Source organism: Bos mutus, chromosome 17 (genome assembly GCF_027580195.1).
Source record: "Bos mutus isolate GX-2022 chromosome 17, NWIPB_WYAK_1.1, whole genome shotgun sequence".
NCBI classification, from domain to species: domain Eukaryota; kingdom Metazoa; phylum Chordata; class Mammalia; order Artiodactyla; family Bovidae; genus Bos; species Bos mutus.
The window spans coordinates 68,077,370-68,099,849 of NC_091633.1; the positions used below are offsets into that span (position 1 = coordinate 68,077,370).

Below are 22,480 nucleotides of genomic sequence, written 5' to 3' on the forward strand. Positions count from 1 at the left end.
ACAGCCTTCTTGCTGATGTGGAGAAAGTCTGAGGGATCCGGAGAGACAACCAAAGCAGCTACATTCCCTAAAGCCAAAGCCTAGTCTATGGCAAGGTTGTAAGCTATGCTAAGTCACTTCAGTCGTGTCCAACTCTGTGTGACCCCGTAGACGTCAGCCCACGAGGCTCCCCCATCCCTGGGATTCTCCAGGCAAGAACACTGGAGTGGGTTGCCAGTTCCTTCTCCAATGCAGGAAAGTGAAAAGTGAAAGTGAAGTTGCTCAGTCATGTCCGACTCTTAGCGACCCCATGGACTGCAGCCCACCAGGCTCCTCCGTCCATGGGATTTTCCAGGCAAGAGTACTGGAGTGGGTTGCCATTGCCTTCTCCAACAGAGGAGCCTGGTAGGCTACAATCCGTGGGGTCACAAGAGTCCGACATGACTTAGTGACTAAACCACCATCAGATTCCTGGTCTAGAAGAAAAGTTGTGGGTAACAGATGGGCATGTCCCTTTGGGCCTGCACACTCCTTGGCCGTGGGGAGTGATGTGGCTGGAGTGGGGCCAACATGCCCCTCTACAGAGTAAGGTCTAGGGCAAGTGGCAGTCACCCAGATGGAAGGGCAGCACTGCCTGGAACATAAAGGCCACACTGAAAGGAGTGGTTCATCCTCAAAGGTGTCTGGTTCATCCTCACGTTCTCTGCAGGCACAGATATTCAAATTTTTTTAAATGAAATTAATGTGTGCTTAAGGGTTTTGTAAAACACCAATCTGTTTAATAAACCAGTGCCATTTGAGTACTATAACAAATGCTAGGTGGTGGATACTTGATCCAAATTCATGATGCTACAAATATGTATTTGCTTTCATACTCAGCTTATATACTACCTCTTCCTGGAGAATCCATGGACGGAGGAGCCTGGTAGGCTGCAGTCCATGGGGTTGCTAGGAGTCGGACACGACTGAGCGACTTCCCTTTCACTTTCCACTTTCATGCATTGGAGAAGGAAATGGCAATCCACTCCAGTGTTCTTGCCTGGAGAACGCCAGGGACGGCGGAGCCTGGTGGGCTGCCATCTCTGGGGTCGCACAGAGTTGGACATGACTGAAGTGACTTAGCAGCAGCCTGCCCCATAATATTGCAAAACTTGGAGCATCTCAAGACATCTGAATGGTCTATCAGATAGTTTCAGAACTCTGTTGGTGAAAATAGTAAATGGGAAAGCACTACTCGATGCAAATATATAGATTTTTCCAAATAAAATATCCTTTGTTTTTTCACCTGAAAGCCATATCTAGTTATCCCTAAGCCAATGACTAGGTGACGTTCTTGGAAACCTGGTAATTTATTTAATATACATTTATTGAGTGTCCATCATGTGTCAGGCACTTTATTAAGCCTTGGTGATACCAAATGGTTGGCTCAGTTTTTGCCACAGAAAGGAGTTTGATATTAGAGGGAAGCTGTCCAAGTAAATAATTACAAAGTGAATCGGGGTGCTGTGATAAAACTGTACAGAGATCCTATCTTGTGGGGAGGTGTGAGGAAGCAGAGAGAAAAAGACTCAGAGGCCTACCTGAGCATTTAAAGGATGGAAGAATGGGAATGGCTTGTGGGATTTTACTTCCCTGACCAGGGATTGAACCCAGGCCATGGCAGTGAAAGCGCTAAGTCCTAACCTTACTGGACCAAAGAGGATTTCCCAAGAAAGGCTGTTCTTGATGGAGCAGAAGGTATGGCAGTCTGAGAGCAGATAAGGTAAGTTCAGTTCAATTCAGCCACTCAGTCGTGTCAGACTCTTTGGGACCCCATGAACTGCAGCATGCCAGGCCTCCGTGTTCATCACCAACTCCCAGAGTTTACTCAAACTCATGTCCATTGAGTCAGTGATGCCATCCAACCATCTCATCCTCTGTCCCCTTCTCTCACCTTCAATCTTTCCCAGCATCAGGGTCTTTTCAAATGAGTCAGCTCTTCGCATTAGGTGGCCAAAGTACAGGAGTTTCAACTTCAACATCAGTCCTTCCAATAAACACCCAGGACTGATCTCCTTTAGAATGGACTGGTTGGATCTCCTTGCAGTCCAAGGAACTCTCAAGAATCTTCTCCCACACCACAGTTAAAAAGCATCAATTCTTCAGCGCTCAGCTTTCTTCATAATCCAACTCTCACATCCATACATGACTACTGGAAAAACCATAGCTTTGATAACATGGGCCTTTGTTGGCAAAGTAATGTCTCTGCTTTTTAATATGGTTAAATCTTCCTACAAATGCCACCTTTATTCTGACAACTTCATATAAACACCAGTATAGTTGTTTAATATTTGTCTTAAATATCACTTTAATTTTTTACTGACATACTTATTTTCGATGTATCTTGAGCAATGCATGAGAAATCTAGGGTCATTGTGCATGCATGTGTGCTCAGTCGTAGCCAACTCTTTGTGACCCCGTGGACTGTAGCCCACCAGGCTCCTCTGTCCATGGGATTTTCCAGGCAAGAATACTGGAGCAGGTTGCCATTTCCTCCTCCAGGGGATCTTCTCCACCCAGGGATCGAAACTGCATCTCTTGTGTCTCCTGCATTGGCGGGTGGATTCTTTATCACTGTACCACCTAGGAAGCCCTTTGAAAAATCTAGGGTATGGTGCATTAATTATACATTTTCTAGTACTAATATTAAAACATTAAATGGATAGCCTTTTATTATTTTAAAATCATCTTACATACCATCAACAGAATTATACTGAACTCTAGGAAAGACCAAATTAATGGAACTCGAAGTAATTCAATATATCCTTATCCTGCTTCTGTCAGAAGCAACAGGAGATGCTGTTACCGAGTCTAAGCTCATACTGCTCACTGCACAACATGCCAGTAATCAAGAGACAATGTGTTGGGGTGAGAAATTGGCTTTATTCAATAAAGTGACTTTATTCAAAAAGCCAGCAAACCGAGAAGATGGTGGGCTTGTGCCCCAAGGACCAATCGTGCCTGAGTTAGAATTCAGGTTCCTTTTCTACTAAAGGGCTTCCCTGGTGGCTCAAAGGTTAAAGCGTCTGCCCGCAATGTGGGAGACCTGGGTTCGATCCCTGGGTCGGGAAGATCCCCTGGAGAAGGAAATGGTAACCCACTCCAGTATTCTTGCCTGGAGAATCCCATGGACAGAGGAGCCTGGTGGGCTACAGTCCACAGGGTCGCAAAGAGTCGGACACGACTGAGCGACTTCACTTTTCTACTAAAAGAAGAGGGAGTAAAGTCAAACGCTTCCTGGTTTCCATCAGCCTCTGGAAAGTGTGAAAGTCTCTCAGTCATGTCTGACTCTTTGTGACTCCAAGAACTGTAACTGTAGTTCACCAGGCTCCTCTGTCCATGGACTTCTCCAGGCAAGAATGCTGGATGGATTGCCATTCATTCCCTTCTCTAGGGGATATCGGAGAAGGCAATGGCACCCCACTCCAGTACTTTTGCCTAGAAAATCCCATGGACAGAGGAGCCTGCTAGGCTGCAGTCCATGGGGTCGCTAGAGTCAGACACGACTGAGCGACTTCACTTTTACTTTTCACTTTCATGCATTGGAGAAGGAAATGGCAACCCACTCCAGTGTTCTTGCCTGGAGAATCCCAGGGATGGGGGAGCCTGGTGGGCTGCAGTCTATGGGGTGGCACAGAGTCGGACACGACTGAAGCGACTTAGCAGCAGCAGCAGCTAGGGGATATGCCTGACCCAGGGACCCAACCTGAGTCTCCTGCACTTTAAGCAGAGTCACCAGGGGTGTGTTAATTTCTTCCTTCTTGCAGTCATTCACAGGTGGGTCTGCTCAGGAGGTTTCCAGTGAGTTTAACATTGGTATTTTAGTTTAATGCTCATTACCTGGGAAGCAAGGTTCCCAGAGATGAGTCATTATACCCAGTTGAGCTTATAGGCAACATCCCTTTAGTTATTAATTTATAATAAGATTCAAAGGTTCGTCCCTATTACAATGCAAATTTCTAGTGAAATCATTATACTTTAAAATGGTTCAAGATAATACAATTTTCAGAATAACTGAAAAATCAGTTAATTTTCTAGCACCTTGTCAAATAATGAGGTAGCATATTTTTGACTTTTGATTTGAAATTCACTCTCTCGTATTAAAAAAAAAAAACCTAAAAGAAAGGCAAACATATAAACAAGGGGATTTTTAAAATCTGCAAAAGCAGTGCATAGCGGTAAAAGCTGGAGCATAAAATTAAGAGGAAAGAAAATCCGCCCCGGACCAGGCAAATCCGGATGGACGGAGGCAGTATTTCCTGCCCAGCGGCCAAAAGGCATCAGTTTCTTAAGGCAAACTTGGGGCGGTTTCCGCTGAGTGAAGAATGACGTCAAAGGCGAGGGCTCAAGACTTCCTCGGAAAAAAAAGTGGGATTACACTCAGCACCGAGGACGGAAAACGGAAGCAGCTGTGAGAGCCTGTCGGCCAGCCTCTGGAGCGCTGACGGGCGGGACCAAGCAGGCCCCGCCCCCAGGCTAGGCCCCGCCCACACCCGACCGGCCGCTCGCCGCCGCCGCCAGGGGTCGCTGCGCGCCGCAGGAGCGAGGGCTGGTCTTTCTTCCCCTCCTCCTCGCTGCTCCGCCCGCGGGGTGGTGTAGGCGCCAAAATCAAACCCGCCCGAGCCGGCCCCGCCCCTCGCCGCGTGCCGGTTCCGCCGCCGGAAGACAAACCGCCGGCGCCATGGTAAGAGCCGGAGGCGCGTTTCCCGGTCCACTTCCTCCCCGAGGTCCGGCCGCTTAATCCTCCGGCCGTGTGGGACCCCGGCCTGGCTGGCTCTGGGCTCCTGGGGTGGCTGCAGGGGCCGGCTCCCCGGCCGGGTCAAACGCTGCGTCCGCCCCGCGCTTTCCGGCTGCCGCTGCTCCAGTCCAAGGCAGGCATGCAGCTCCGGGACCCCCGCTTTATGCCCCCCGCGCCCTCCCGGGCGGGTTAGATTAAACGCGGAGCGTTCGAGAACGTGCCCCGAGTGTCTCAGGCTCAGCAGTCTGTCAGCAAGGCCAAGAGTCGCTTCAGAAGCCGTGTCCGGGCTCCCCGCCTCCGGCCTCCAGAAGGCGCCGCCCCCGCTTGAGAATCTTGGGGGAAGCGGCATTGAGGGCCCAAGGGCTTCGCTTGATCCCTGACGATTATTGGTTTTGTGCATTGTAGCCTGTAGAGCACATTTCAGAATTCCTCACAGTTTCTAAAGTGACCTAAAGAATCCCCACTTTATATGCCAGTTAGAGGATTTCTGTGAAAATGCTCCTTTTTTACTGAAGGGCAGGACTCACTTCTAAAGTTGCTGTATTAGGGAAGCACCCGGGCTTCCCCGGTGGCTCAGACTGGGAAGAATCTGCCTACAATGCAGGAGACCCGGGTTGGACCCCTGGGTGGGAAAGCCACCCCCCCCACCCCCACCCCCCCAGAGAAGAGAATGGCAACCCACTCCAGTGTTCTTGGCTGGAGAATTCCATGGACAGAGGAGCTTGGCGGGCTGCAGTCCATTGGGTGACAGAGTCTGACACGGCTGAGCACGCTCATGAAACTGCACTGACTTGGTCAGACGTGGTCTTGTGTGGCCCAGTGAGTTCTGTCTTGGTTAGGTTCCAAACCATCTCTTTGTTTTTGCGAGTTTAATGTCTTTCTGCTCATCAAATCATTTTCATAAACCTTCAGAGTTTCTACTCTCGCTGCCCCCCCCCGCCCCTTTCTGTTAGCAGAGAATCAACGTCTAATGAAATGGATCAAAGATTTTACTTTCGTATTTAAGTGGCCGTTATTTTGCCAAGCTAGTGGTGGATGGGGATCTAGGTTGTTCAGTGTTTATTTGAAGGTAATTGTCCAGATGTAATCATAACTGATAACGGCTTCTTTGTGGTTAGACTAACAGCCCAGCCACCTGGGCATACAGTGATGTTGGAAGCCAAACAAGCACACACTTAAATCTGGTACCAATGCGCCCTCATAGATTTCTGTTTATAGTTATTAGCCAGATACAACTGACTACTGCGTTAACTTTTTTTGTTTTTGTCTTTTTACCGACTGACTCTACACCTGCATCACCTTCTAATAGTAAATAGTTTAATTTGCCTTTAACTCTTTTCTGATGTTTACCTCTGGTAATGGAGAAACATGAAACAAAATTTTTTGTAAGAGACGTATTTCCCACTTTTCATGTATCATTAAGAAATAAGTTTAGTGTTATACAAAGATAACCTTTCTTCTCTTTCCTGATTGTTAATTAATTGCTGGTTGCTTCAGTTTGGTTATGCTTGCTGGGTAGACAATTGTTTTAAGTCCAAGCATGTTTTTGAAATTAGAGATAGGTGTTGTGGTCTGCCACTTATGAGGGCAGCAGCTATCATCTGCTTTTAATTTTTCAAAATTTTACTAGTGATCAACAGGGCTGACTTTAGGATTTCTTTTTTTTTTTTTGGACTGCACAGCATGTAGGATCTTAATTCCCTGACAAGGAATCGAAACTGCCTCCTGCAGTGGAAGCGCTGGGTCCCAAATCACTGGCCTTTCAGGGAATTCCTGACTTTAGGATTTTTTTAACTTATAATAAGAGAAGATTCCTTTCATTTTCCTAAAGTCAAGTGTTGAGTGAATCTCTAACTTACACTTTCAGGAGATTTCCTTTCATCTTAAATTTTACGTGAGCCCTTGTTGATTTTTTTGGAGAAATTTCTAAATGTGAAGTAATGTGGCATCCTTTTACATTAGTTATTTTAACTCTGGCCATGATACTCTCCTACCGTGGTTAGTAATAAACATTCTTTGTAGTGGTTAAGGAGAGTGATGAATAAATTAGCCTGAAACCAATGTTAATGGATGATAACGTGTGTGCATGCTAAGTCGCTTCAGTTGTGTCCGACTCTTTGTGACCCCATGCATCGTAGCCCGCCAGGCTCCTCTGTCCGTGGGATTCTCCACGCAAGAATACTGGAGTGGGTTGCCATGCCCTCCAGGGATTTCCTGACCCAGGGAACAAAGCCGTGTGTCCTGTGTCTCCTGCATTGGCAGGCAGGATCTTTTCCACTGGTGCCACCTGGGGAGCTCCTCCGTGTTTCTTGAGTCACTTTCATAAGCTGCTGAGCTGAGTGATAAGCGCTTTCCTCAAACTGTGCCCTCAGGACGCTAGGTTCTCCCCATTGCCTGCCTCTGTGTGGCAAATTCTTGCGGAGCCCAGGCTCTCTCAAGGAACAGTTTGTAACACCAACGTGTTAGGAGCCTTTTCGAAAGCATTAGATCTCTTTCCAGTGATGCAGCCACAGACTGAAGCCCTAGGAGCCCCGCAGTGCCCCTAACTTAACCTCCAGATTCTAGGCTGAGAAAAACTGTTTTCTCAATCCTGGGGCACATATAATCCCATAATAGCCCCCGTTTCCCCCTACCCCTGTGTGCCCTTCCCTCCGCCTCCCCAATGGCAGCTGCTAGTTTGTTCTCTTTATCTGGGAGTCTGCTGCTTTTTTGTTTTGTTGACTAGTTGTATTTTCTAGATTCCACATTTAAGTGTTATCATATATTTGTCTTTCTTTGACTTATTTCACTTAGCCTTCCAAGTCGGTCCATGTTGCTGCTTTTTTATGATCGAGTCATAAGAGTCTGTGTGTGTGTGTGTGTGTGTGTGTGTATACACCACATCTTTATCCATTCATCCTTGAGGGACACAGGTTACTTCCATATCTTGACAAATGTAAATAATGCTACGATGAGCATTGGGGTGCGTGTATCTTTTTGAATTTGTGCTTCTTTGGGATATATACACACAGGAGTGGAATTGCTGGATTATATTTTTAGTTTTTTGAGAAAGCTCTGTACTGTTTTCCACAGATTTTGCACCAGTATACATTCCCACTGAAGTATACGAGGGTTCCCTTTTCCCCACATCCTCACCAGCATTTGTTATTCGCGGTCTTTTTGATAATGGCCGTTCTGACAGGTGTGGTGAGTATCTCACTGTGGTTTTGATTTGCATGAGAGGAAAGTGTTTTAGGTAGAACAGCATTTTGTAAAAGCACAGAGGGAATTCCCCGGTGGCCCAGTGGTTGGGAATCTGTGCTTTCGCTGCAGAGGGCCCAGGTTCAATCCCAGGTCACACAAGCTGCGCCTTATGGCACGGGACCCAAAAAAGGCACAGAAATGGGAAAGAGCATGCTGCAGGTGGAGAACTACAAGTGGTTTTTGTATTACAGCTTAACTTGCGTAGCTTTTCGTGTTATGGTAAACTTGAGGTGGGGAGTGAACATGTGAGAGGTAGGTTGGGGTCAGATGGTAGAGAGCCTTGTCTGTCATTCGAGGGTGACTGGAAACTCCTGGATGCTTGGCAGCCACTGAAAAGTTTTAAGCAAGGGAGAGGCATCGTTAGATTTGCCTTTTGACAGCATGGAATGTGGCCTTGGAGGGACAGAGTGTGGTGAGCAGACTGCAGATCTAAAGTAGGCCTGAGCTTAGGTGGAGGCATGAGGGGTGGAGCAGACAGGATAGATTTGAGAAACAGCTTAGCACGGAGATTGGCAGGACTTGGTAACTGGTTGGATGTGAAATGGAGATGAAGGAGTCTAGGGTGATGGCCAGGCCTCTGGCTTGGGTAACAAGTGGCGTTGAACTGAACTCAGGATCCAGAAGAGCAGGTTTGGAAGGAGGTGTGGGAGAGGAAGAGGTCAGTTTAGACTTCAAGTTTGAGGCTGTTCAGCAGGCAGGTAATTAAATGTGATTGGAGTTCAGGCCCCCATCTAGCCCAGGGATGTAAAGGTTTGAGGTCTTAGCATGAAAACAGGTAAGATCAAAGAAAGAATATGAGGGGATCAATAGAGAAAGAACCTGGGGAACTGCAGTATTTGAGAATGAACAGAGGGAAAAGAGAGAAATATTAACTTTGAAGCTACTTATTTTACCTATATAATCATCAAGGAATACTGGATAATTTGCTGTGAAAATGAGTGTGTGCGTTTCTAGGCTGTATATTCTGGAATGCATTCACAACGGCAATTCCAAATTCCTTTCTTAACTTCAGATTGGCTAAAGAGTAGGATAATAATCTCCTGAAGTAGGCTTTTATTTTCTACTTGCATATGTTTTCCTTGCTCCTGTCTGCCCTCCACAATGCCATGTTACTCTGACTCCCTGTTTTAGAAATTGCCCTGTCGCTTCTCAGTTGCCTGGACAGTCAGCCTGCTGTAATCTGGCCCCAGACAACCTCTCTCATCTCATCTGCCACTCCCTGTACACCCTCATTCGTTTGATAAGCATCCCTAAGTGTTTGTCTCTCTGGAGCATTCTATGAACTTCCATAACCCTGTGCCTGTGTGTGGTCTGTCCAGGATACCCTCTTCACTGTTTCTCAACTTGCCAAAATCCCACTCATCTCTTGCCTCCCGAGCTAACCCTTCTCTCTTTCCTGGGTAGAATTAATTCATTCTGTCTTGGATAGCAATTTATGCATGTACCTGTTCATCAATGAGAAGCATTTTATGGCTGTTTATTTTCTTTGAGAGATTAACTCTTTTGAAGGTAGATACAGTGATTTATTGATCACTTGATACATATTGAATTTCTACAAAATGCCAGACTGTCTCAGCCACAGTTGTTGTTGTTATAGTGGCAGCACCTACCACGAGGCCTGGCTATGAGATTTATTAACCCTCTTGTCTCAGACGAGATCGTGCATTATTTCTAATAATGTTTCGAACCAAGTTGTCTTAAAAAGCATTGGTTTTTGGTTTTAAAGCAGTTTACTTTTTAACTTTTATGCCTAACTTTTGTGCTTTAGTCGAAGAAAAAAGGACTAAGTGCAGAGGAAAAGAGAACCCGCATGATGGAAATATTTTATGAGACGGTAAGTTGTTTCCCTTAAGATTTTTAGTACTTTGTGCAATTTTCTCTGTAAGTATATGCCATCCAGTGTTAACTGTACCTTTTCACTAGAAATCAATACCGACCAATTTCCTGAAGAATGAGTAAAATTCAGCCAACATTTGTGGTTCCTGTGGGCTGTGGAGCATGAAAGAACCCTATCCCAGTGTTTGTAGAGTCTCTCCTATTCAGGGGCTTCCCTGATAGCTCAGTTGGTAAATAGCTCCTGCCTGCAATGCAGGAGACCTGGGTTCGATTCCTGGGTCGGGAAGACCCCCTGGAGAAGGAATAGGCTACCCACTCCAGTATTCTTGGTCTTCCCTTGTGGCTCAGCTGGTAAAGAATCCGCCTGCAATGCGGGAGACCTGGGTTCAATCCCTGGGTTGAGAAGATCCCATGGAGAAGGGAACGGCTACACACTCCAGTATTCTGGCCTGGAGAATTCCGTGGACTCTACAGTCCATGGACTCGCAAAGAGTCAGACACGACTGAGCGACTTTCACTTTTCTGTGCAGACTGCCCTACCCTCTGGCACCATAATTTTTTTTTATCTTTATATTGGAGCATAGTTGACTAACAGAGCTGTGTGAGTTTCAGGTACAGCAGAGTGATTTGTTTATACATATACAGGGATCTCCCTTACGGCATAGAGGGACAACTGCTTAGATGGACTCCTGTGCCAAACACTGCAGGAGCATGAGTCTCAATGCAGTGGCTCAGGAAAGGCTTCACAGCACCTTTAAAACGGGAAGGGTGGTATTTGCTAAGCAGATGATCAGAGAAGTTGTGGACAGAAGAAACTTGTGTTACTGCTTGGTCTCACATCTTGTTTTTTTCACATTAATTATGCTGCTGTATATTGTTCACTTATATCTGGATATGAGATTTATTAATAGTAATAACAGCCCCAAAATATGTATTAAGGACTTAGAACAAGGTTGGAAACTTTTCTAGAATCTGTAGACATAACAATGAAGTAGATGGACAAAGGCCATGCCCTCATGGAGCTTCGATTCTAATTCAGGGAAGCAGAAAAGTGATGCTAATGTTTTGATGTTCCTGAAACAGGGTAACAGTGTAATAGAGTCTAACGGGATGCAAGGAAGACACTCTTCTAAGTACCTTGCACATATGAGCTCATTTAATCCTTACAATTACCTCAGGAAGGAACAGACTGCATTATCAGATCAGATCAGTCGCTCAGTCGTGTCCGACTCTTTGCGACCCCATGAAATCACAGCACGCCAGGCCTCCCTGTCCATCACCAACTCCCAGAGTTCACTCAGACTCACGTCCATCGAGTCAGTGATGCCATCCAGCCATCTCATCCTCTGTCGTCCCCTTCTCCTCCTGCCCCCAATCCCTCCCAGCATCAGAGTCTTTTCCAATGAGTCAACTCTTCGCATGAAGTGGCCAAAGTACTGGAGTTTCAGCTTTAGCATCATTCCTTCCAAAGAAATCCCAGGGCTGATCTCCTTCAGAATGGACTGGTTGGATCTCCTTGCAGTCCAAGGGACTCTCAAGAGTCTTCTCCAACACCACAGTTCAAAAGCATCAATTCTTCAGCGCTCAGTCTTCTTCACAGTCTAACTCTCACATCCATACATGACCACAGGAAAAACCATAGCCTTGGCTAGGGTTGCATTATATTGTCCCTATTTTATAGATACAGAATCCAGAGGTGTAGGAAGTTTAGTTCATTTGCCCTGGAGCTAGTAGGTGATGGAGCTAAGATTCTAACCTGGGTGTCTAGCTACAGCATCATTAAACACTGTGGTGTACTACTGACCTGGGCAAGGATTTGTTGAGGGAATGGTTTCAAGGATTAACTTTTGCCATATAATCCTAGATTTTAAAACACAATTCATATTTTTTTCACAATTCATTATGACCTTAATATCTAATTACTGGTAACAGTGCTTTCTAGATGTTTTTGTCATCAAGTGATGTCAAAGAATTTTGTGCCTTAGTTGTCAAATATTGATGCAAAGAAAATTATAACATGATTTGTAAATCTACAATTACAGCATAAAAATAACTGCCATGGATTGTTACCCCTTTTGTTGATAACAATCTGTACAAATAGTTCAGTAATTTTAACATCATAGGTCCAACCTATTTAAACTTGTAGATCGTGTTTTATAGAAACTAACTTAAGACTTGGAGTATGGGAGACAGACGAAAAATATGCTACAGATAAACTTGTTACAAAGCTTCTGGCTGGATAAACAAGTATGAAATAAACCCACAGTCCCTTGTCTACAGAACAAGAGTCCAGTAAGCCCTGAAAACTAAAAAGTGCTTTAACAAGCTAGCCAAACCTAACCCTGACTAACATAAGACGGTCACATTTATTATCTGAATATTTGTATGTTTTGCTGCAGAAATGTTCATATGTGATATACTGTAAGTGTTCTGCCATACACTATATGTGTCCCGTATTACCCTTCTAAACTTCAGAAAGTTCCAGTCAGGAGCACAGCTTTCTCCAAAATTGTGGCACGAACTATAGACCTTTGAGTTTTATAGCTATCATCCACATATGAAAAATGGAGTATTCTTTGAAATGTCGACGTAACCTAAGCCTTAAGTCTCTTGACTACATTCATATTTAAATGCTTTAAAGCATACATTATATAAATTAATGCCTACATTTTATTAACCCAGTTATGGGCAGCTCCATATAGCGTGATGATAGTTCAGAGCTTATGTATTATTTTTCTTCACTGATTAAATGCAACTCATACTAGCAGACTGGATACTATAAAGGAGGAAGGAGCACGTCAGCCACTTTTTGTGTTTTCTCAGTTTTCCACAGAATACACCACTGAATTAATTTTAATTCTGCTAATGCGTATTAGGCATGTACATCTTCTGTGTGATGCTAATGTAACAAAGATAAATAAGGCAGCAAAGGCCTTCCCTTTAGGAGGACACGGATGCTTTTCTGTCTCTGAAAAACTTATCTTATTGTCCCCTTTCCATGGTCATGTATCAAAATCAGAAACATGGATTAATTAATCCATTCAGCAAATAAGCATCTATTAATTTCCAGGCATAGTTCTAGATACATTATTGAACAAAATAGAAAAAAACATACTGTTTTTATCATTTAACATTTCAGTGGCCCTTAGATTTCCACCTCAGTGTGGATAGCAGGGTCTTCCCAGGTGGCTCAATGGTAAAGAAATCTACCTGTTTGCCCTCTAAGTGAAATCTACAAATCTTTTCTTACATATAATGACTAAATGTCATTGCAATCCAGAATATACCTCATAGTTATGACTATTATTCTGTTGAGTTGAAATATTTTTCCATGGTCTCAGAGCCAGAAAAATATATTTAATCTCTACCAGGCAGTGGAAGGCTGGGGAGATTATTTTGTCCTTTATGATATTGTTAATTTTCAAATGCCAAAATTGTTGTTTCTGATTAAAACATTTTCAACTCTGCTTGTAACATTAAGACACTGATGACTAAGATGCTGTGACATTTGTAACAAGTGTTAGCTGGTTAAAGAAGCAACAATTGGTTTTATGTAAAAAGATAGAATTTGTTGTATTAATTGACTGATTCCAGTTCATATATTCCTATACATTTTCATTCATATGAATTATTTGCTGTTGTTCTTTAGTCACTAAATTGTGTCTCTCTTTGTGACCCGTGAATGGCAACAGGCTGACTTCCCTGTCCTTCACTATCTCCTAGGTTCTTTTTCGAACTCATATCCATTGAGTCAGTGGTGCCATTCCAGCCATCTCATCCTCTGTTCGCGTATCTAATCTGCCCTCAATCTTTTTCCCAGCATCACTGTCTTTTGCCGGTGGTCGACTCTTCTTTGCGTCAAATTGGCCAGTGTTGGCGCTTCCTTCAGCAAAAGTCCTTCCAGATTCAGGGTTGATTCCTTTAGGAATGACTGGTTTGATCTCATTATTCATATAGGCCATACATTATGTGTTCATATATTCCTATTCGTTCACATGAATATACATATATAGATTTATTTGAGATTTGCTAATGTAATGAAAAAATTTTTACTATTTACTCTTAGGAAGGCGATACTTGTAATACAACTCGAGACAGAAGACTAATTTAAAGTCTGTTTCTTTGCTGGCTTTAAACAGATTATTGGAAAACCCAAAGGCTAATGGTAACGTGCCTGCTTCATGGAGTTGAGGTATGGGATTAAGTAAATCATCTGTGAAACATTACGATACCCAGGTCATAAGTGCTTAATTAGAAGTTAATTTAGTATTATAACTGTATTGTCTTCAGTGCTATCTTTATTCATAGTTTTGATTTTGAAAGTTAGAACCATTTGTGTTTTTTTTCTTTATTATCTCTGTGTAATGTGGGGAGAACCAATATTTACTTGGGACATTTTTCTTTGTTCTCTTAATGACCACACTTCAGTTCTGAGGCTAGTTCTTTGCAAGCCTATTCTTTACAACAACACCAGTAGAGCAGTTGGGTATGTCTGGGCTGTTCCTTGATATTACATAGCAGGCAGATGTCTATTACATTCTATTCTTTATTTCAGAATCTAAATTGTTGCAATGGTTTTGATTAATTGATTTTTAATCATAAAAGGCCTAAAGTTAGTAAGTTGTGCATGTTCTCTGAGACTCTACAGAACTTTCTTTAAATAGTTGATCCCAGGTGTGCAAAATTTTGTTTCACAATCTATTAATAGGACCAGTGACTTAGTATTTTCTTGAATTTACTAAATCTTAAGTGTACTGAGATGAAGTTACTTTTCCAACATTTTATAATTGAAGATGAAAGAATTTCACAGTGAATACCTGTATGCCCACTCTAGATTCCACCATTAACATTTTATACTCTACTTGCTTTATCATATATATTCATCTATCCATTCCTTTATCCATCTGTCAGTTCATCTTTTTCTTGAAGTTGTATTTCTGGGGTACTGTTCTTTTGTCGGGTATGTTTTGTGAATATTTTCTTCTGGTCTTTTTCAGTTATAGTGCCCTTGAATGAGCATGTTTTAAATTTTATGATGCCAAATTTGCATCCTATTGAGATTATCAGTTCAAGTTTATATTAGGAGAAATAGATCCCAGATTTCCATAACAGTAATCACAATAATTCTAATTACTGAATACTTAAGTCTTCCCTGCCTCTGTTAAGGGCTTCTGGTGGCTCAGATGGTAAAGCATCTGTCTACAATGTGGGAGACCCGGTTCAATCCCTGGGTCAGGAAGATCCCCTGGAGAAGAAAATGACAATCTACCTCAGTATTCTTGCCTGGAAAACTCCATGGACAGAGGAGCCTGGAGAGCTACAGTCCATGGAGTTGCAGAGTCAGCCATGACTAAGTGACTAACACTATTACTACTATACAAGTCTCTGCTCTTTTTCAAATTCTTTTTCCATTCAGGTTATTACGGAATATTGAGCAGAGTTCCTTATGCTGTACAGTTGCTTCTTGTTGGTTATCTCTTTTAAATGTAGTAGAATGTACGTGTCAGTCCCAAACTCCAGTCTGCCCCTCCTCTCCACCCTTCCCCCAGTAACCATAAGTTTGTTTTCTAAGTCTGTGAGTCTGTTTCTGTTTTGTAAATAAGTTCATTTGAATCTTTTTTTTTTAGATTGCCCCTATAAGCAGCATCATATGATACCTATGACATTTGTCTTTCTTTCAGACCTATTTCATTTAGTATGATTATCTCTAGGTCCATCCATCTCAGTGAAACACATGAAATATTGTGAGTTTTTTTTACCTGTTTGCCCTCTAAGTGAAATCTTACAAATCTTCCTTACATATAATGACTTAATAAAAGTCATTGGCAATCCAGAACATAGCCTCATAGTTATGACTATTTATTCTGCTGAGTTGAAATATTTTTCCTATGGTCTCAGAGCCAGAAAAATATATTTAATTCCTACCAGGCAGTGGAAGGCTGGGGAGATTATTTTGTCCTTTATGATATTGTTAATTTTCTCAAATGCCAAAATTGCTGTTTCTGATTAAACATTTTCAACTCTGCTTTCTATAACATTAAGACACTGATGACTAAGATGCTGTGACTGTAACAAGTATTAGCTGGTTAAAGAAGTTAAATAATTGGTTTTTATGTAAAGATAGAATTTATTGTATTAATTGACTGATTCCAGTTCATATATTCCTATACATTTTCATTCATATGAATTGTTGCTGTTGTTGTTTGGTCACTAAATTGTGTCCCTCTCTTTGTGACCCCGTGAATGGCAGCAGGCTGGGCTTCCCTGTCCTTCACTATCTCCCTGAGTTTGCTCGAACTCATGTCCATTGAGTCAGTGGTGCCATTCCAACCATCTCATCCTCTGTTGCGCCCTTCTGCTCCTGCCCTCAATCTTTCCCAGCATCACTGTCTTTTGCAGTGAGTCAGCTCTTTGCATCAGGTGGCCAAAGTATTGGCGCTTCAGCTTCAGCAAAAGTCCTTCCAGATTCAGGGTTGATTTCCTTTAGGAATGACTGGTTTGATCTCATTGTTCATATGAATACATACATTATGTGTTCATATATTCCTATTCGTTCACATGAATACATATATAGATTTATTTGAAGTTGCTAATGTAATAGAAAAAGAATTCTTTGCCTGTTACTCTTAGGAAGACGATGGCAACAATACAACTCAGAGACAGAGGACTGGTACCCAAAGTCTGTTTTACCTAATAGCTTTGTGGCTTTAAACAGATTATTTGACTGAAGAAGCAAAAGGCTAATAGTAACTTGTACCTGCTTCACAGAGTTGGTATAGGGATTAAATGAAATCATCTGTGAAACATTACGATGCCCAGGTCATAAGTGCTTAATTAGAAGTTAATTTAGTATTATAACTGTGTGTCTTCAGTGCTATCTTTATTCATAGTTTTGATTTTGAAAGTTAGAACCATTGTGTTCTTTTCTTTATTATCTCTGTGTAATGTAGGGGAGAACCAATATTTACTTGGGACCATTTTCTTTGTTCTCTTAAATGACCACACTTCAGTTCTGAGGCTAGTTCTTTGCAAGCCTATTTCTTTACACAGCAACACCAGTGGGGCAGTTGGTATGTCTGGGGCTGTTCCTTGATGACCACATGTAGGCAGATGTCTCAATGCATTCATATTCTTTTTCCAGAGAATCTAAGGTATTTGCAAATAGGTTTGATTAATTGATTTTTTTAATGCATAAAAGGCCTAAAGTTAGTAAGTTATTGCATGTTCTCTGAGACTCTACAGAACTTTCTTTAAATAGTTGATCCCAGGTGTGCAAAATTTTGTTTCACAATCTATTAATAGGACCAGTGACTTAGTATTTTCTTGAATTTACTAAATCTTAAGTGTACTGAGATGAAGTTACTTTTTCCAACATTTTATAATTGAAGATGAAAGAATTTCACAGTGAATACCTGTATGCCCACTCTAGATTCCACCATTAACATTTTATACTCTACTTGCTTTATCATATATATTCATCTATCCATTCCTTTATCCATCTGTCAGTTCATCTTTTTTTGCGGGGGTTGTATTTCTGGGGTACTGTTCTTTTGTCGGGTATGTTTTGTGAATATTTTCTTCTGGTCTTTTCAGTTATAGTGCCCTTGAATGAGCATGTTTTAAATTTTTATGATGCCAAATTTGCATCCTATTGAAGTTATCAGTTCAAGTTTATATTAGGAGAAATAGATCCCAGATTTCCATAACAGTAATCACAATAATTCTAATTACTGAATACTTAAGTCTTCCCTGCCTCTGTTAAGGGGGCTTCCCTGGTGGCTCAGATGGTAAAGCATCTGTCTACAATGTGGGAGACCCGGGTTCGATCCCTGGGTCGGGAAGATCCCCTGGAGAAGGAAATGGCGATCCACTCCAGTACTATTGCCTGGAAAATCCCATGGACAGAGGAGCCTGGTAGGCTACAGTCCATGGGGTCGCAAAGAGTCGGACATGACTTCACTTTCACTTTCACTTTAAGTCTTTTCAAATGTTTCACTTCTATTATCCAAGTTCTTTTGACCTGTTCAACCAAAGCTTATTACAGGAAGAAAGGAGTGTTCTGCCTAGATTTGTTTTTCCAGCCGTAGGATTGAATATTCTATGTGTGTATCTTCCCCACAAGGTTTTGCTCTGCGTGTGGTGGCATAGCCTGTATAGGTTAATGATGGATAGGCAGCCATGAATTGCATGATTTTCTTATTTAGGTCCAGCTCTTCCATGAAACCTTAAATGTAAACAAACCTTGACAGCTGTCTGTCTTAGTTAGAGCTGCTAAGTCTGTGATGTATGGTATATACTAAGCAAAGCACTATTTGTATTTTCTGTAAATCAGAGTGTCAGAGAAGCCAATTATCTCATGTTAACAAATGATTCATCATAACTAGATTTTATGCTTCATTGGGAAGATGTCCTTTATGTTCTGCCCTCCAGTTACTTTACGGGATTGTATGTTCATGCAAAATCTGTCCATTTTAAGTTCTGTTGAAGGTATTGAACAAGATAATTACAATTTCTTCTAGCTCTACAATTCTTGATTCTATTTCACTGTTCTTTTCCAGGCATAGTTTTCTAATACAATATTTTATAAACATAATTATGGTGACTATAAATATATAGTAGAAAGTAAATAGATGTTTTTCATCTTTTTTTAACTCTTTTAAACAGAAAGATGTATTTCAACTAAAAGACATGGAGAAGATTGCTCCCAAAGAAAAAGGCATTAGTAAGTATCAAAGATGTGCCAGAATGTTTTGATGAATACTGGTTATCTTTCCTGCAAATCTTTCACTTCATGGAAGCATAAATTTCTAGAGATGAAGAATGTTTGTTAAAGTCCTTATATAAGGTTTCTGGGCCATGACCATGATTCTTGTGTTCGGAGTATCTGCTCTAGGAAAACTAAGGGGACATATACATGCATGCCTGTATGCACACACACACACATGTATAATACACGTAGTTATACACAAGCCCATTTATGTGTGTAATTGACTTCAAAAGAAGTAAAGCTGTTCATGTATGTTCTGGTATTTGTTAATGGGATTTGCCTGGTGTGTTAGTGTTCTACAGCTGCTGAAACAAATTACTGTAACTTGGTGGCTGAGCACAATGGAGCTTTTATTCCCTCATAGTCCTGGAGGCCAGAAACCTGAAGTAGAGGTGTCGGTGGGGCTGGTTCCTTCCGGAGGCTCTGAGGGAGTTTCCTCTTCATGCTTCTCTCCTGGCTTCTGGGAGTCACCAGCAGTGCTTGGCTTCTAGATGCATCATTCTAATCTCTGCCTCTGCCTTCACATGGCCTCCCCTTTTTTTCCCTCCCCTTCTGTGTCTTATAAGGACACGTTTCATTTGGGACCCACCCTAAATCCAGGATGATTTTATCATGAGACCCTTAATTACATCTGTATAGACCCTTTTCCAAATTAAGGTTGCATTCAGAGGTTCTGGGGTTTATCTTTTGAGGAGTCACTCTTAAGCCCATTATATATGATACATATATTTTTTAAACCTTACTTTTCTGATTGTATAAGCTATACATGTTTAACAGATTTGGAAGTTATATAAAGAATATAATGAAAATACAGTTGTTCATAATCCCTCTACTGACATTACCACTTTTTTTTAAGCTTTTCATTTTGTGTAGGTGTACAGGCAGTTAGCAGTGTGGTGGTAGTTTCAGGTGGACAGCAGAGGGACTCAGCCTTGTCTACATACATGTGTCTGCTCTCCCTGCAGACCCCTGCCCCTCCAGGCTGCCACGTAGCACTGGGAGAGTCCGTGTGCTCCGCAGTGGGTTCTTGTTGATTATCCGTTTTAAATGGAACAGTGTGTAGCGGCAAACGTCAGTGCATTCTCTGCCTCTGTATCTTTCTGTTTTGTAAGTTCATTTGTATCAGTTCTTTTTAGGGTCCACATGTAAGGGATGTCATACGATATTTCTCTGTCTGACTTACTCACTCAGTATGACAATCTCTAGGTCCATCCATGTTGCTGCAAATGGCATTATTTCATTTTTTTAATGGCTGGGTAAGATTCCATTGTATAAATGGTAACATGGTATATTTTGATGTCTTATTCTTAGCTTCTGTTTATCTGTGTTTGTGTTATATATCTGTCCATTTCTCAGAGAGGAAGCCATGCTGCAAATACTGTTTTGTGTTCATGTATTTTTTTCATATAACATTGTATCGTCTACCTATGTTATTTGCTTTAAAAAAAAAAATGATTTACAGCATCTGTATTTCCTAATATTTTTTCTGTGACCACCCATTGTGCCATAATTTGCTTAGCCCATTAGCTATTGTTGCCCATCTAGATGTGTTCCCAAATTTTCTTGCTAAAGTTAAGATAATTAGCATGTCATTCTTAAATTTTTTTCTAAATGACTTATTTTTTAGAGTATTTTTAGGTTCACAGCCACACTGAGAGGAAGGTACAGTGTTTCTCATGTACTTCCTGCCCCCCACACATACACAGCTTCCCCTGTTATCAACACCACTCACCATCATGCATTTGTTACAATTGATAGCCTGCATAGGCACGTCATAATCACACTGAATCCGTAATTTACATTACTAGTCACTCTCAGTGTTGTGCATTTCTGTGGGCTTGTACACACGGATCCACGGTTATGATATCACATACAGTATTTTCCCTTCCCTAAAAATCCTGTGTGCTCTTCCCCCTATTCATCCCTTCCTTTCCCCTTGCCGAAAACTTTTTTCCACATATTACTTCATTAGGAAACGTCCCTAGAAATAGAGTAGAAAGAGACTGTATAGTTTTAGGCTTTTTAGATGGATTCTTAAATGGCCTTCAGGAAAGGCTATTATACTCAAATTCATTTCTCAGAACTGTTACCATTTTTAGAAGTCTTTGACATTTCAGCTTGTACTTTTTTATAAACGAGGTTGAATGTTTTGCATTTGGTGGAGATTTTATTTTTTTATTAAATCTTTTTAAGTTTTTAATGGATTTTATTAAATTTGGGGGTCTGCTCTAGGAAAAATTAAAACAGACTCTATGGATAATTTCTTGGTATAGTTCTATTAATAAAAAGTAAGAATGGGGACTTCCCTGGTGGTTCAGTGGTTAAGAATCTGGCTTGCAATGCAGGGGACTAGGGTTCAATCCCTGGTTGGGGAAGTAAGGTCCTACATGCCTAGGGGCACCCACATGACCAGCCCAACGAATGCAGCCAAGTAAACACTTTAAAAAAAAATAAGAATGGTCTATGAATTTCAAACATTTGTGAAATATGACTTTGTATTTTTACATGGTATTTTTAAAACTCTTTTCTGATTTTCAATCTTACCCCTGACTATAACATCCAGTTTATTTCTTTATTGCTTAATTTTTCATAGTAGTTTTCTTTTAGTTTCCTTAGCAAATAAGGTAAAGCATGTTTATTATTGGAAAAAAATAAGAAAAATGAGCAAAAAGAAGGAAATAAAAATTTCCCTCTTAAACTTACATTCTGCATAACTACTGTCACATTACTGAATACTGTTTTCTAACTTAGTTTTCTATACAATATGTTTTGGATGTACATATATCCAAGCCATTAAATATTTTATAAAGTAAATTTAATGAATGCATAGTATATTTATCCAGAATTTTAAGAGTCCAGTTATTGTACTAATTTCCAGGGTTTTGCTATGAAAAACAGTGATTTAATGAGCATCCTTAAGCATTATTTTCTTTAGCTAAATTTGTAAAAGTGGAATTTCTTTGTAAGAGTTATGCATAAATCTGTTTTTGCTATATTTTTCTACCATGTTGAGGAGTACTTACATCTCTGAATCCTTTATTATAATTTTTAGTGTTTTAAGTAGTCAAAAAATCCTGTCTCATGCTTTATTTTACATTTCTTCGATTATTAGCCGGTTTGACCACTTTCCTTGTTTATTGCCCATGCGTGTTTTATAGATGCTTATTGATGTATTTTGTTTTTCTCTTGGAGTATTTGCCTTTTATGTAATTATTTTTAAAAGCTCCTTATTTATTAACTTATTAACTCAATCTATAATATTTATTGCAAGTGTTCCCCCAGTTACTAGCCTTTAATTTGATTTATGATATGTCTTAATATGAAGTCTTTAAAAATTATCTCTCTTAGCTGCTATGTCAGTAAAAGAAGTCCTTCAAAGCTTGGTTGATGATGGTATGGTTGACTGTGAGAGAATTGGAACATCTAATTATTATTGGGCTTTTCCAAGTAAAGCTCTTCATGCCAGGAAACGTAAGTTGGAGGTTCTGGATTCTCAGGTAGGCCACCATAATTTAAAATAATAGATTTGTTTTTTAAGAAAGAAATTTGTTTTATTTAATCCTCTTCCTATTTAGTGGTTTCTGTTACATTTTTAACGTGCGTTATTTGACTCAGTCTAAAGATAATCAAAATCTCATTTTTTCCAAGGGGAGCAAAGACCGTAGAATGTTCTAACTCTCATCTCACATGCCATGATATTGTTTTCTAGTATTTTAGTTCTTTTTAGGTTTACAGAAAAATTTATGGGCGGGTACAGAGAGTTCCCAAATACACCCATGCCCCCTGCAACCAAATACACAGTTTCCCTTATTATTCACATCTAGTATTAGTGTGATACAGTTGTCACAGTTGACGAGCCAATGTTGATACCTTATTAT

At 41.1% G+C, this 22,480-nt stretch overlaps 1 protein-coding gene across 1 annotated transcript in view; it reads left to right on the forward strand.

The window, feature by feature from the left end:
• The first annotated feature begins 4,026 nt into the window (after positions 1-4,026).
• The window catches only part of MND1 (meiotic nuclear divisions 1), an 80,419-nt gene continuing 61,965 nt past the window's right edge, over positions 4,027-22,480 (forward strand). The window contains exons 1-5 of the mRNA XM_070385627.1: positions 4,027-4,702; positions 7,829-7,942; positions 9,768-9,833; positions 18,500-18,557; positions 21,951-22,099. Coding sequence (XP_070241728.1) covers positions 4,700-4,702; positions 7,829-7,942; positions 9,768-9,833; positions 18,500-18,557; positions 21,951-22,099 — 390 coding nt within the window. The 5' untranslated portion in view covers positions 4,027-4,699. The remainder of the gene's footprint in view (positions 4,703-7,828; positions 7,943-9,767; positions 9,834-18,499; positions 18,558-21,950; positions 22,100-22,480) is intronic.